General features: G+C 48.8%; 1 protein-coding gene across 1 annotated transcript in view; it reads right to left on the bottom strand.

The window, feature by feature from the left end:
• Positions 1-16101, bottom strand: part of LOC102269083 (scavenger receptor cysteine-rich domain-containing protein DMBT1-like) — an 83407-nt gene that overhangs the window by 28021 nt on the left and 39285 nt on the right. Inside the window, exons 19-26 of the mRNA XM_070363594.1 lie at positions 14381-14744; positions 11773-11926; positions 9698-9915; positions 8593-8904; positions 4097-4408; positions 3261-3321; positions 2043-2087; positions 547-779 (exon numbers count right to left, since the gene is read on the bottom strand). Coding sequence (XP_070219695.1) covers positions 547-779; positions 2043-2087; positions 3261-3321; positions 4097-4408; positions 8593-8904; positions 9698-9915; positions 11773-11926; positions 14381-14744 — 1699 coding nt within the window. The remainder of the gene's footprint in view (positions 1-546; positions 780-2042; positions 2088-3260; positions 3322-4096; positions 4409-8592; positions 8905-9697; positions 9916-11772; positions 11927-14380; positions 14745-16101) is intronic.

Below are 16101 nucleotides of genomic sequence, written 5' to 3' on the forward strand. Positions count from 1 at the left end.
CTCAAATCACTGGGGCCAAAAGAAGTAGCGTTGACGTTTTCACAAGGGACATAGGTGAGAGGAACCCGGTTTTGTTCATGGAATTTCCCAACACAGCACTACTAAGTCGGCTTTAAAGCTCACAACAGATCATTTCAAGACACAGGAAGTGCAATGAATTACCCCAGTGGGTGGATGACAGAGGGGACCTGGCAATTCCTTGAAGATGGGAGGGACTGGACTCTAAAGTGAACTCAAGGGTGTTGACTCAGCATTGGGTAGATCAGCAAATGAAGAGAGGCCAGGAATGACCCAGAGACCTGCTGAACAATGTTGAGAAGGGGACTTGACCTTGTGTTTGGGGGACCCTGATGGGACTCAAGCTTCCTCACAAGTCGTTCGCCTGCCCTGGAGTCCCAAACCCTGTGGGGTCGGCTTGCTTGGCAGATGGGGCTCTGCTGCTAGGGTAGGAGGTCAGGTCTCAGGGAAGGTCCAGTACCTGCGCAGACGGCCCCTGCATCCTTGTGGGGTCCACAGTTGTGGATAGACAGGCTGAGGTGCCAGCACCGGCCCAGGTGGGCCGATCGCCCACGCATGGCACGTGGTCCAGGGAGATGGGGCCGAAGCCATCACCAAACAGACTGCTCCTCAGGGCCGCCAGCCCAGCTGCCGGCACAACACCCAGGCGGCCGGCGGGTCCCGGGGTCGTCACATACTGTCCCCCAGGTGCCGTGGTGGTAGATCTCCACGCGGCCCTCACACCTCCTTCCTGCCGCTGGCCAGCCTCACCACCAGCAGATCTACAGGAGCCCAGAGCCAGGCCGGCTTGACAAGCTTCCCTCCCTTCTCAAATGAGAAGACTTTCCAGCTAGAGAATCCACCCCAGTTTGTGGGCGCTTTGCATACATTCACGGGGAATGACATGCCCAGAAGAAAGAAAAGGACGGCTTTTCTGTATCTGAAATTTAGCACAGACTCTACAGTGCTTTCCTCACTGGGCAGTTTCTTTATGGAACACAAGTGACCTTGCTGGCTTTGTAACAGACGTAGTATGCGTGTGTGTGCACGCTCAGTCACGTCCAACTCTTTGCGACCACACAGACTGTAGCCCACCAGGCTCCTCTGTCCATGGATTTCCCAGGCAAGAACACTGGAACGGGTTGCCAGTTCCTTTTCCAGGGGATCTTCCTGACCCAGGGATGGAATTTGCATCTCTTGAGTCTCCTGCACTTCAGGCAGATTCTTTACCACTGAGTCATCAGGAAAGCCCCTTGAAGGAGACACACACACCTAAAAATAACCTTCTACGAATTTCCCTGGTGGTCCAGGGGCTAACACTCCATGTCCCCAATGCAGGGAATCAGGGTTCAACCCCTGATCTAGGAATTAGATCCCACATGCCACAGGTAAGGCATGACATGGCCAAGTAAATAAATTATAAATAAATAAAAATAACCAGTCTTCATCCTCTCTTGGGTGTCATTTCTCAAGTTGTTTCTCTCAAAATTAAACACAGTTCAGCTGAAGGCTTAGGATTCAGACTGCTTTTCTAGCTCTGATCTCTCAAAGTATATTATGAAATTTTCAGGACAAAGTTATTTTCACTTTTCTTGAATTTGAAAACTATATTCATTGGAGAATGATGGAGGAAGTCAGAGGTTAGGAGAACAAGTAGCAGAAGAGATGGTATCATTGCTCAAGAAGGTAAGGATTTGGTTAAGTGACACTGAGCCCTGAATTAAAAGCAGGCGAAGTCAGTCCTCAGATTCTGAGTCCCAGGGTTTGGGGCTGCTTGGTGGGCTTCCTCTTTGAGAAGGACCCACCAGAGCCCTGTGTGGGTCAGGGCCTTCATAAGGCCTTTCCATGACTATAACCCAGGGCAGGTGGGTTATTTGTTCTCCCTGAAAAGGTCCCTACATGAGGAACACCCATGTTCCTTTAATGAGCAGATTTTTCTCCATACAGGACTATGAGAATAATGTTGGCTACATTTCTCTTGGCCACTAATGGCGGGACCCCAGCCTTAGAAAAACAGATTCAAAATATAAGAATGGAAACAGTACCTATTGGTTGGTAAACATGTGACTGTTCCCCAGGAGTTGAAGTAACTATAGAGATAAAAAAGAAAAATAAGTCACCATGAGGACATTCCAAACAAGCACAATGAAAGTTCATATTCTTCTCAGTGAAGTGAAAGTGTTAGTCGCTCAGTTGTGTCCAACACAGCATGCCAGGCTCCTCTGTCTATGGGATTCTCCAGCAAGACTACTGGAGTGGGTAGCCATTCCCTTCTCCAGGGGACCTTCCCAACGCAGGGATCAAACCCAGGTCTCCTGCATTGCAGGAGATTCTTTACTGTCTGAGCCACCAGGGAAGCCCATGTTTTTCTCAGGTACCATCCTAATCACACATATGAGTTTGCCTTTAAACCATCCCTTCTAATATCTCATTAAATAGTTGCCATTTAAAATATGATAGCTCGTAAATGTGTACACATCATTCCAGTTGGTAATAAGGAAATAGCAGAATTAAGAGTGATGCTGTCTCTGATAGCTCAGCTGGTAAAGAATCCGCCTGCAATGCAGGAGACCCCAGTGTGATTTCTGGATCGGGAAGATCCTCTGGAGAAGGGATAGGCTATCTACTCCAGTATTGTTGGGCTTTCCTGGTGGCTCAGCTGGTGAAGAATCCGCCTGCAATGCAGGAGACCTGGGTTCGATCCCTGGGTTGGGAAGATCTCCTGGGGAAAGGCTACCCACTCCAGTATTCTGGCCTGGAGAATTTCATGGACTCTATATAGTCCATGGGGTTGCAAAGAGTCGGACAGGACTGAGCGACTTTCACTTTCACTTTGGGATCATGCAGATATGGATCCCTAGGATGGGGGCATCTTGTTAGTGCCACTGAATTCAGGGGCAGCATCCCAGGCCCCAGGTAGGGGTGTTCCCAGGGGAGAAGCCGCTCCTACCCAGGCCCACCTGCCCCCAGACCTTCCTGTCTCTGGCCCCCATGGCCTCTGCAGCATGAGCCACCGTTCTGGGTCAAGAACTAGTGTCTCAGAGTCTCACCGAAGTGCAGCTCTCACATGCAGAAGCAATGACATATCAGCATGCTAACACCCAGGACAGCCTCCCTTCTGGGTACAAAGCAGGGCCCCCACGGAACTGGGGGCAGCTTCACATTCTGGGAGGGTGGAAGGGTCAGGACCTCAGAGCATCATGGTTAAGTTAAGACTGGGAAGGAAGACCAGCGTGGGGACCCTGCACCAGATGGCTAGTCACCAATCAGCAAGTAAAATGGATGTGAGCGCACAAGTACCTGGATTCCCAGCAGCTGCCGAATCTGCAGAGATAAAGGAAACAGGAGGATGGATTAACAGAAGCCAGGGTGGTGGAGTGGTTCAAAGATCACAGTCTCAGTTAGCATGCTGCTCAACAGGCCTGGGAAACAACTGTCCTGAAGCATCCAGGGCTGTGCCTCTGGGTTTTCACAGCCAGCTGTGGGCTGTCTCACCTGGCTAAAATCTCTGAGCTAGTGATTCAGACAGAGTTTGCCTTGGCAACCAAAATACCACCGCCAACAGTAAAATAATTAAAGTTTTTGCACATTTGTGTTTTTGTGTGTGTTTAGTCACTAAGTTATGTCCGACTGTTTGCAACCCACTGAACTGTAGCCCGCCAGGCTCCTCTCCCCATGAGATTTTCCAGGCAAGAATACTGAAGTGGGTTGCCATTTCCTCCTCCTGGGGATCTTCTGGACCCAGGAATCGAACGCAGGTTTCCTGCACTGGCAGGATTCTTTTTGTACATTGACAATGTGTTATATGCTTGACTACGTATTCTACACGGAATGTTTCACTTAATCCACCCATCAGCTTTATGAAATAAGTACTATTAGTTTCTTTATTTTACAACTGATTAATCTTTGCAGACACTCAAGCTGGATGGTGTCCTCCCATATATTAAGCAGCTGGCATGTTTTTCAGAGTTAGAATAGAAATCTGCCATCTGGAGTACAGTGAAAGGTTGAAGGCATGGAGGAATTCCAGACTCAATGTGAAAATTCCAGGCTTGGCCTGGGCAGCTCTGCGCCTGGCCCAGAAGACACCTGTGCTCACCTGAGCAGACGACACCAGCGTCTTCATGGTGCCCGCAGTTGTGGGTGAACCAGCCGCTGTGAGGGCACTGCGCCAGGGAAGACTCACTGCCTGTGCAGTTGACATCGTCCAAGAGAATGCTGCCTGCCCCGGGGCTGAATCTGGCCCCCGGGAGGGCAGACACGGCCCGGCCACAGCCAAGCTGCTTGCAGACCACGTGGGCATCCTCGATGGACCAGCTGTCGTCACACACGGTGCCCCAGGTGTCGGCATGGCAGACTTCCACTCGGCCCTCACACCGGTTTGACCCATCAGCCAGCCGCAGGCCCAGACCTTGGTGGACAATCCAAACAATGACACCCATCAAGGCTTGTGCAGAGAGGCCACTGGAAGAGTCCATATCTCTTGGAATTTGGGCACTGACCATGGATGAGAACAAATCTACTGCCCCTCTTCATTTTAAGTTTGCCCTGGGTATTACTTTGTGTTTTTTCAGCATTACAGCTGACTAAGAAATGGTTTTGCTCCTTAGCCAGCTGCTCCAGAGCCCTGCCTCCCTGCACAGCTGCCCCTTCTTGCTGTGACGTCTTGGTCTCTGGCACTCACAGGGTTTGTTGGACTTTTCATGAGAAGCTATCAGGCACACACTAACTGTTGTGTGGACGTGTGTGTGTGTGTGTGTGTAAGATTCTCTGAGAGCCTTGTACACACTGATCAAGTGACAAGAACAATAATTTGCATGTACATCATCCCCAGGATCAGGTGTCACCGCATGCAATGATGCTCTGGGAAGTATAAAGGGCAGTCATCACAGGCCGCTCCCCACGGTCAAAGGGCAGTGTTACAAAAAAGAGTAGAGGTTGGATATGTTCAGAACACAGCTGAGGGAAGCTCACAGCAGGACTGGGTGGAGATGTGGGGTCAGCCAGGTACTCCCATTCCAGCCTTGCTGGCTTCCACTCCGGTTCCCACAAGCCATCCTTGCATCTCCCAGCCTCTTTCCTCTCCCTTTCCAAAGGCGGATTTTCTAGGTGAACCTGGACTTCATCAGCCCTTCCTTCAACAGCAGCCATGTGTACGGCCTGAGGCTGCGGAGGAAGGTGCTTTCTGCAGGGACATTTTCTCCCATGGTAATGCTGGAGCTTTTCTGACCTAAAACTGTGAAAGGGAAGGCAGTTGAAGAAATGGGAAAGATTACCTGTTGATGTGGGCACCTCTGTTGGCACTGGAAAAGACGCTAAGGACAGACAGAACGTGAAAGAAAAAATTATACAACAACCTCTTTAAGTGTCAAACATATTTAACTCTCAGTCAAAGCTTGAGGGGGGAGGGCTCCCTGGCTTGTAGATTATCTAGTTTCTAACTCGATTGCCTTCCCAAGTCCTTTCTCTGTGGGGAGAACACACCAACTGGTGTGTCTGGAAAGGTACAAGCCAACTCATACAAGCTCAAGAAAATAAAATCATGGAGTAGAGGGGTTGATAGATGAACAAACAGTAGATATATTTTAAAGTCAACCAGCATCCTTTGGGGATCACTGCTCTTCAGTATAACCTACTCTAGTGCTCATTAAAGGCTAGGGTTCACTTCTCTTTTTTTCTAACTCTTCTCAGCACATTATATTTTATTCTTAAAGACTATGGAAAAGGAGCTGACCTAATTCAAAATGTGACAATGACTGGGCCAATCAGAGTCAGGGAAAGACTTAAGGAGTGGTGATTTTGGCTCCTTCATTTACAGTTCTGTCAAGCAGAAGGCAATTTCAGACGCAACGCCCTGCAGGGTGATGGAAGGGAGTGGGTGAGAAGACAGGGAGATGGAAGTGGGGTTAAGAAGATAGCTGACATCTGACTGGCGAGCCCCACACAGCAAGCAGCCCCCTACTCTATGTAGAGAGATCCAGTGAACCCCAGCCTGGCTTTACGATACCAATGCTATGATTTTCCTTCTCATCCTTAGCCAGAAGAGGAAACCGAGGCATGGAGAGGTTCAGGGATTTGCTCAAGGTCCCACTGCTGGTGAAGGTGAAGCCAGGGGAACAAACTCAGGTCATCTGGTCCTTGAATCACAACCCTATCTCCCATGGTGACTTTGCCAAGGCAAGTTATAGCCACTTAGTTCAGAACAACTGCAATTACCTGAAGTTGGGTGGCCCACAGCCGCTGACGGTGTTGAGTAAGGCAGGAGGCTACGAGAGACGTAAATCAAGAGACATGTAAATCAGATTACATCCCTTGATTCTTCTTAAATTCAAGGGGGTAGATTTGCTTGTTTGAAGCAATGAGGTGTATGTCTTCTTTGGGGAAGAAACTGTACCCCATCTGGGCATCTGAGAATGGCCCTGAGTTGCCATGGCTACAATGTCCATATGTCCTACTTTATTTCTGTCCCATTGCCGGAAACTGCAATGTCATTTTTGTGGATTTTGGTGGTGGGCGGGCGGGTAGCAAACAAAGGCCATAGGGGCGGTCGACTTGTGTGGAGCACCTATCTTGCCAGTTGGTTTGGTTTTGTAATTCTTCCTGGGTGTGGTCTTGCCTCCCAGACTAAACGTCAGTCTGCAAAGGGCAGAACCACGTTTGTCTCAAGGACATACACTGGCAAGGTCAGCGCTGGGAAGGAGCAGACGGTCCCCAGAGTGGGTGGTGGAGCTGGGTCAGGCCCCTCTGCGCCCCCCTCCACCACCTCCTGGGTACCCAGGGCTCTTGCTCCAAACCTTCCTGCCCCATAGGTCCCCAGCCTTGTCCTCTGATGCTATGGCTCCTGCTTTGCTGAGAGCACTGATTCTGCTCTTCACTTCTCTCCTCCTCTCAGAACCTTTCAGGCCTTTCACCCCCTGCTTGTTCTTTCCTCCTGTCTCAGGTGGTTGCTGCCAGTCTAGCTGATGAACCAGTTTGCCTCTTGCCAGCCAAAGCCAGAAGGATGTGGAGATAAAGGGGGGGCTTTTGACTCCAAGTACTGAATTTATCTGCAGAGGCTCAACTGGGATACAACTGAGGAGTAAGAATGCTGGGTGAGGAGCTGGGCTCCCAGCTCTGTGACTCTCAGAGCATCCCTGGTTACCTGTGAAACTGGTGCGGGTGAGGGTCTGAACCGAGAGACCATTCCCAAGGCATCACCCATCACTGGTGGGGGGCCAGAAAATCTGAGGTTACATGACTTCTATTTTCAGAGTCATGCATTCATTGAATTAAAATATAAAAGCTTGCATTTAGTTCTGTTCTGCTTAAGGATATTTTCAGATGTAGGTGGTTGTGAATTGGTTAGGTAGTTCACTATTTATTTTTAACCATTTTAACTTTGTTTTATTGCTGCTGTATTTATTCCTATGTATTTTCTATTCATGGCAAGTGATCCTGACCCTCCATATTGTGATGATATAAATTTTCCTTGTAAAATGAATTCACTTAAGTGAAGAGAGAAGAGTTGATATAAAGGAAAGCATTAAGAAAACTCAACTGTGGGTACATAATGTGAAATGCCGGGCTGGATTAATCACAAGCTGGAATCAAGATTGCTGGGAGAAATATCAACAACCTCAGATATCAAGCTGGAATCAAGATTGCTGGGAGAAATATCAACAACCTTAGATATGCAGATGACACCACTCTAATGGCAGAAAGTGAAAAGGAACTAAAAAGCCTCTTTATGGGGGTGAAGAGGAGAGTGAAAAAGCTGGTTTGAAACTCAACATTCAAAAAACTAAGATCATGGCATCTGGTCCCATCACCTTATGGCAAATAGAAGGGGAAAAAATGGAAACAGTGGCAGATTTTCTTTTTGGGGTTCCAAAATCACTGCAGACTGTAACTGCACCCATGAAATTAAAAGACACTTGCTCTTGGAAGAAAAGCTATGACAAACCTAGACGGCGTATTAAAAAACAGAGACATCACTTTCCCAAGATCTGTATAGTCAAAGCTCTGTTTCTTCCAGTAGTTATGTGTGGGTGTGGTGAGAGTTGGACCATAAAGAAGGTTGAGCACCAAGGAATTGATGCTTTTGAATTGTGGTGCTGGAGAAGACTCTTGTGAGTCCCTTGGACTACAAGGAGACCAAACCAGTCAAAGGAAATCAATCATCAATATTCATTGGAAGGATTGATGCTGAAGTTGAAGCTCCAATACTTTGGGTGCCTGATCCAAAGAGCTGACTCACTGGAAAAGACCCCGATGCTGGGAAAGATTGAAGGCAAAAGGAGAAGGGGGTGGCAGAGGATAGGATGGTTAGGTACATCATCGACTCAATGGATATGAATTTGAGCAAACTCCAGGAGATAGTGGAGGACAGAGAAGCCCGTTGTGCTACAGTCCACAGGGTCATAAAGAGTCACACATGACTTAGCGACTACAACAACAACAACCACCGTGGGTGGTGCATGACGGGGACCATGCAGGGCTGAAGCTTGGGAAACAGGGACCATCCAGGACTTCCTCATGGCTCTAAGTACACTTGGGTGAAGACTCATGGAGCAGGAATGTCGTATTGCCCACCCCGGGCCCCAGCATCAGGCTCACCTGAGCAGACGACGCCAGCATCCTCGTGGTGGCCACAGTTGTGGGAGAACCAGCCGCCGTGCAGACACTGCCACAGCCTGGCTTCAGTCCCCACACATCTCACATCGTCCAGGGCGATGGGGCCCAGGCCTCGGCCGAATCTTGCCCTCCCGGGGGCTGACACTGCTCCGCCGCAGCTCAGCTGCCGGCACACCACCTCGGCGTCCTGCAGGTCCCAGCTGTCATCACACACGGTCCCCCAGCTGCCGTTGAAGTGCAGTTCCACGCGGCCCTCGCAAGGCTGGCTGCCGTCGGCCAGCCTGAGCATCGCGTCTAGGAAACAGACGTGCCCGGGTCACTGCTCTGCCTTCGAGGGAGTTCTGTGCCTCTCCTCTGAGCTGACAAGCTTCCCAGGGCTCCCTTCTCATTCTAGTAAGGGACTGAGGTGGGTTAAAGAGCCTACAAAGGTACTTTGGGTTTCATGGTTCTGGTCAATGTGATTTGGGGTGGCGTAGGCTTTTTTGAGGGCTTCCCAGGTGGCTCAGCGATAAAGAAATCCGCCTGCTATGCAGGACACACAGGTTGGATCCCTGGGTTGGGAAGATCCTCTGGAGGAGGAAACGGCAACCCACTCCAGTATTTTTGACAGAAATCCCATGGACAAAGGAGCTTGGCAGGCTACAGTCTATGAGTTTGCAAAAGAGTTGGACACAACTTAGTGACAAAACAAAACAATGACAACATGCTTTTTAAAGCTCTTTCCCAGACAGGAATGCCTGCTCACAGAGCCCAAAGGAGGTTCCCAAGCTCCCTGTGTGATGTGGGAAGCACAAAGCTTGGGGACCTGGCTGCTGTTGCCCTAGTCAGGACCCACATCGTCTAGGCAGGCGTTCTGAGTGCAAAGGCTCGGGGACAGCATCAGCCACGCACCCTCTCACCCGGGGTCACGTGCTCTGTCGTCAGATGTGTGTGGACGTGTGGTTTCATGGCAGCACTGGGCGTTCAACCACTCTCTAGCCAGATCTAGAGGGTACACTCGGGACCCCTTTCCCTGACCAGAGTCAGTCATCCGCCCTTCCTGTCATTGCCAGGCAGGGCCAGGGGCTACGATGATCCGAGAACCCACCAGTGTTGTTCTCATCTTGCAGGACAGCCTCATAGGATGCAGAAAAGCCAACATTGGTGACAATGGCGTCGCTCTGGAAGACCACGGTCAGGCGATTTGCCGAGGAGGTAAATACTGGGGTTGTGCTGGAACAGAACCTCCCCAGCGAAGAAGATTCACTTTGTGGGCCATCAAAGATTTCAATGAAGTCATACGGACAGTTGTAGAAGTTTTCCAATCTGTGAAGTCATGACAGCGTTCAGATCTAGCCACGGATTTTCCCCCAGGAGGCACCACCAAGATTGTTCCACTCTAGAAGAGCTGCCTGAAACCTGCATCTCTTCAAACAGGATGGAGGAAGCCGTAACCCCATCGGTGCAGGCAGTGCATATCTTCCCAACTCTAAAAATCTTCTAATTTTTTGAAGTTTTCATTCAATTGTATTTTCTGAATATGCATTACAAGCGTAAGAAATACAGTTTAAGTGGTAATGGTGGGCACATGGTTAAAAGCAACTTTTCTTCCAGTTCCGACTAGTCCCCTTCCCACAAACAGCGCCAATGAACAGTTTCTATTTGTTTCCTTCCAGAGATGGTCTATGCATAATGTCAGTCCCTGTACTACTGGCCACGATCTTACAGATCATTCCATAGCAATATACCCTACGTGTGAGACAGCAATCAGGATTGCTGGGAGAAATATCAATAACCTCAGACATGCAGATGACACCACCTGTATGGCAGAAAGTGAAGAGGAACTAAAGAGCCTCTTGATGAAAGTGAAAGAGGTGAGTGAAAAAGCTGGCTTAAAATCCAGTCCCATCACTTCATGTCAAATAAATGGGGAAACAATGGAAACAGTTGGCAGACTTTATTTTCTTAGGCTCCAAAATCACTGCAGATGGTGACTGCACCCATGGAATTAAAAGACACTTGCTCCTTGGAAGAAAAGCTGTGACCAACGTAGACAACATATTAAAAAGCAGAGACATTACTTTGCCAACAAAGGTTTGTCTAGTCAAAGCTATGATTTTTTCATTAGTCATGAATAAATGTGAGAGTTGGACCGTAAAGAAAGCTGAGCACTGAAGAATTGATGCTTTTGAACTGTGGCATTGGAGAAGATTCTTGAGAGTCCCTTGGACTGCAAGGAGATCCAACCAGTCCATCCTAAAGGAAATCAACTCTGAATATACATTGGAAGGACTGAGGATGAAGCTGAAGCTCCAGTACTTTGGCTACCTGATGTGAAGAACTGACTCATTGGAAAGGACCCTGTTGCTGGGAAAGACTGAAGGAAGGAAGAGAAGGGGATGACAGAGGATGAGATGTTTGGATGGCATCATCAACTCGATGCACATGAATTTGAGCAAGCTCTGGGAGTCAGTGATGGATAGGGAGGCCTGGCGTGCTGCAGTCCATGGGGTCACAGAGTCGGACATGACTGAACTGAACTGTGTGACAGCAATAGATAGATGTACCAAATCTATTTAACTGACCCCCTATGGTGGGCAATAAGACTGCTTCCAACCTAGTGCTACTATAAGAAGCCAAGATTTTTCTCAGTGCACACGAGATTTTATCTGTGGACCAATTTCCTGGAACTGGAATTGCTGGGTTAAAAGATCTACATGTTTAAATTTTGATCTGGGGACTTCCCTGGTGGTCTAGTGGTTAGGAATCCACCTGCCAAAGCAAGGGACACGAGTTTGATCCCTGGTCTGGGAAGACCTCACAAACCGAGGGGCAACTAAACCCGGGCACAACTACTTGAGCCCGTGTACCCTAGAGCCTGTGCTCCACGAGAGAAGCCACCACTGTGAGAAGCCTGCACATTGCAACGAAGAGCAGCCCCCTCGCTGCACCTGGAGGAAAGCCCACACAGCAACGAAGACCCAGCACTGCCAAAATGAATAAATACATAAAATTAAAAAACCTTTTTTGATCAGTATTACTGGATGGGTCTCCAAGGCCTTCCTTACTTTTGGAACTGAATATGAAAGCTGGACTTTTTGGCGAGGGTGGGGTGTGGTGGTGGTGGTAGCAGGCAGTGTAATCAAGTCAAGAGCAGAGTAAAAGCAGGAGCTATGTACTCACTTTATCACTTCGAAGGTAAGTTTGACACGCGCCCTGCTATCCACTTGTATGTCCCAGGCACACACCACATTTGTGGGGTATTTTTTAGGATACCAGGGGCTGGAGAATGAGCCCGAATTACTTGTCAGCAAACCGCCACAATGGATATTTTCATCTGCGAGAAACAGTAAAGAAACCCCATCAGAAGGAGGCACCAACCTCTGCTGGTGTTTTTAGAGGGATCAAGAGGGGCTAGGAACAGAATAAGGAGGACTTGTTCTAGAGCTGCTTTTGCTAGTAACTATGAAAAAAAAAATAGCTTTGGAGGCTCTTGGAGTTTCCCAGGTTGCTCTTTGTTAGATAAGATCATTTCCTGTGTCCTCTCAAGCTTATAGTGTGTGTGTGTGTGTGTGTGTGTGTGTGTGTGTGTGTGTGTTCTTTGCCATGTGTACAGTATGTGGGATCTTAACTCCCTGACCAGGTATTGAACCCTGATTGGAAGCGTGGATTCTTCCCCACTGGACTGCCAGGAAAGTCCCGAGTTTATACTGTTTTTGTGAGGAGAAATGATCAGGACACAAGGTTGAGAGGGCTTTGTGAACCCATGTGCACTGACAGGTCTGAGCACGTGTTTTAATGAAAAGGGAGCAAAGACGATGCAAGCCAAAGGCTCCCTGTTCAGTGCAACGTGACTTTGTGCTCACAGAGCAGCTGTGTTGGGAGACGCTTTGTTGTGTTATGTCCAAACCCTAGCTGAAGTCAAGACCACAGTTACTTAAAGCATCCACTTTGTGGCTGAAATACTGGCTTTGAAGTGGCTTTTCTAACGGGTTTTCTGTGCTGGAGCTTCTCATATGTAAAAGGAAGCAAGAGCATTCATTTGGTTGCTTCAAATTCTACAATTGAAAACAAAGCAAACATAAAATCACAAGAAACCTTTAAATACAGCTGAAGTACCTGTAGGGGAGCTGTCATCAGTCGAGCCTGTGAAAATACAGAGAAAAAAAATGATACTGTAAGCAAGGACTTTTATTCAGAAAACTCCTTTAAAGTACTCAAAAACGTCCATGTGCAGATCTGCGACTGCTCTGTGCGGTAGCGGACAGGGATACACCCTTGCTACGAGAGGCTGGGTGTCTGGACAAGTATGCAGACAAGTGTAGCTTGATACAACTTGTCGAGAGCTGACCCTGGGTTTCTGTTTCCTTGCTCTGCATGATCACCACTGCAGGCAGTTACCAACCCAACCCCTACAGCGACTCCACCCCACTGCATGCGAACACCAATTCAGGAAATCCCAGTGACCAGAGACTGCATTTCTGGTGAATCTGAATTTTCCTTCCCTCCTACCTCTTTCTCCTCTCACCCTCTGATGCCCCCCCGCCCCCAAGCCCCTCCATTTTGCCAACGCTGATGGACTGCCTTGCTCTTGTTACTTAACAAGAAATAATTTAATCAGATGGTGTCCCAATTACAGGATGAAAAAGTAGCTAGGATTCACTCATACTGGGGACCTGGCAATGGGTTAAAATGTTTGGAAGTGAAAACATTTGGGGTTGCCATCAATGTCTGTTCCAGGACAGAAGAGAGAATAAGAGATGGATTAAGACAGTCACACAAAAGGAAATCAGGCTTTTTAAAATTTTTATTTGCCTGTTTTTTTTTGTTTTTTTTTTTTATCAAACGTATTCTGTTCTGGGCAGCTAGGAGTGTAGCACTAAATCCATCAAGGTCTTGGAAAAGACCACGATGCTGGGAAAGATCGAAAGTGAAAGGAGGAGAGGGCGGCAGAGGATGAGATGGTTAGATAGCATCACTGACTCACTGGACACGTTGCTGTTGTTGGTCAGTTGCTAGGTTGTATCCAACTCTTTGACTCCATAGACTGCAGCATGCCAGGCTTCTCTGTCCTTCACCATCTCCTGGAGCTTGCTCAAACTTATGTCCATCGAGTCAGTGATGCCATCCAACCATCTCATCCTCTGTGGTCCCCTTCTTCCCCTGCCTCCATTCTTTCCCAGCATCAGGGTCTTTTCCAAAACCCTGGTAATATAACCCTCTATTTAACCACTGAAGCTTTCTTTAAAAAATATGAGTGATCTATGATGACTATTTTTTTGCCATACAGCAGATGGGATCTTAGTTCCCTAACTAGGGATCAAACTCATACCCCTTGCACTGGAAGCATGGAGCCTTAACCACAAGACCCCAAGGAAAGTTCCTCACCAGAGCTTTTAAGGTGGGACTTTGAGCATTTTCTGTCTTCCCTTGTGGCTCAGCTGGTAAAGAATCTGCCTGCAGTGCGGGAGACCTGGGTTTGACCCCTGGGTTGGGAAGATCCCCTGAAGAAGGGAAAGGCTACCTACTCCAGTATTCCAGCCTGGAGAATTCCATGGGCTAATATATAGTCCAAGGGGTCACAAATAGATACAACTGAGCGACTTTCACTTCATTTGAGCATTTTACAAGCACAACAATTCAAGAGAAAGCAAACTACCTCTTCAGCAAACTGACTTAAAAAGATGGCTTGGAGCCCACAGCTCCAATTACTCCCAAGTCACGCCCCTTCCCAGAGGCTGCTGGGGTGAGATTCCCCCCCACCAAGGTGTGCCGTGTCCTGGGGGCTCACCTGAGCAGACGACGCCTGCGTCCTCATGGTGCCCGCAGTTGTGGGAGAACCAGCCGCTGTGGGGGCACTGCCACACCTTGGCCTCATTCCCCACGCACTGCACGTTGTCCAGGATGATGTGGCCAGTGCCTCCACCGAAGTAGCTCTGCTTTGGGGCTGACAAGGCCTCGCCACAGCCAAGCTGCTGGCACACGACCCTGGCGTCCGTCAGGTCCCAGCTGTCGTCGCACACGGTGCCCCAGGTGCCGTTGTAGGAGACCTCCACCCGACCCTCACATCTGTGACTGCCATTCCCCAGCCTCAGGGACTCACCTGGGGACGGGAAAGCAGAGTCTCCTGAGCTGCGGGGCTGTGCCCCATCTCTCTGGAACCTTCTGCCCAAGAGAGGATCTCTGACATTCTCCTATGGGCACCTTTCTGCATATTCAGCTGCTGGACTCTAGATAGGGAGACCCTATGTCCTGATGTGCCAGGAACTGTTCAGTCACTAAGTTGCCGCCAACTCTTTGTGACCTCATGGACTGCAGCACGCCAGGTTCCTCCACTATCTTCCGATGGTTACTCAGATTCATGTCCATTGAATTGGTGATGCTAATTATCTCATCCTCTGCCACCCCCTCTTTTGCCTTCAATCTTTTCCAGCACCAGAGTCTTTTCCAATCAGTCAGCTCTTCACATCAGGTGGCCAAAGTATTGGAGCTTCCACTTCCGTATCAGTCCTTCCAGTGAATATTCAGGACTGATCTCCTTTAAGATGGACTGGTTGGATCTCCTTGCTGTCCAAGGGACTTTCAAGCATCTTCTCCAGCACCACAATTCAAAAGCATCAATTCTTCTGCACTCAGCCTTCTTTGTGGTCCAACTCTCACATCCATACATGAATACTGGAAAAACCATTGTCTCTATGGACGGACCTTTGTTGGCAAAGTGATGTCTCTGCTTTTTAATAGGCTGTCTAGGTTTGTCATAGCTTCCTGGTTTATGACTGGGGAAGGTCAATTAATGCCTGTTGAATCTGCCTGCAATGTGGGAGACCTGGGTTGGATCCCTGGGTGGAGACGATTCCCTGGAGAAGGAAATGGCAACCCACCCAGGTATTCTTGCCTGGAGAATCCCATGGGCAGAGGAGCCTGGGGGGCTACAGTCCATGGGGTCACAAAGAGTCGAACATGACTGAGCGACTAACACTACTACTGGCAATTATTTCAGAGTCCTTTTTATACTCTCCGAAGTCCCCTGACTGAGGGATAAGTTGCACAGTCACCCTCAGCATTATCTGCTGAGAGCTCTGTAATCATCTTCCTATCTTGTATAGGAAGTATTCTGGATGGTTTCTGTATTGAACTCAGCTGGAAGCAGGTGGGTTGGCAGTTGTAGTTTGAGACGGCTTTGTTCTAGAAAGATCTGCCTTACTGCATTTCTGCTTCCTTTGGAGAAGAAGAGGCTGTTGTCATGGGCTCTCCCTCAACACGCACGGCCATGGCAAGACGTGAGACTCGGCTCTCTATCTCTTTAGGGGGACATCTTGGTGGAGGAAGATGACATTGAGGGACAGAGCAGGGGGAGGGGTGATCTGGGGGCTGTCAGTGTCAGAGTGATGTCACTCAGATGTCAGTAATGCGGGTGGAACCCACAGGTCAGATTTACAAAAGCATCTCCTCTCTTAAAGGGAAAGGGTGCACATTAGACAGGACATCCCCCTGAAGTCCAAGTTAGGATAC

Source organism: Bos mutus, chromosome 26 (assembly GCF_027580195.1).
Source record: "Bos mutus isolate GX-2022 chromosome 26, NWIPB_WYAK_1.1, whole genome shotgun sequence".
Classification (NCBI taxonomy): Eukaryota; Metazoa; Chordata; class Mammalia; order Artiodactyla; family Bovidae; genus Bos; species Bos mutus.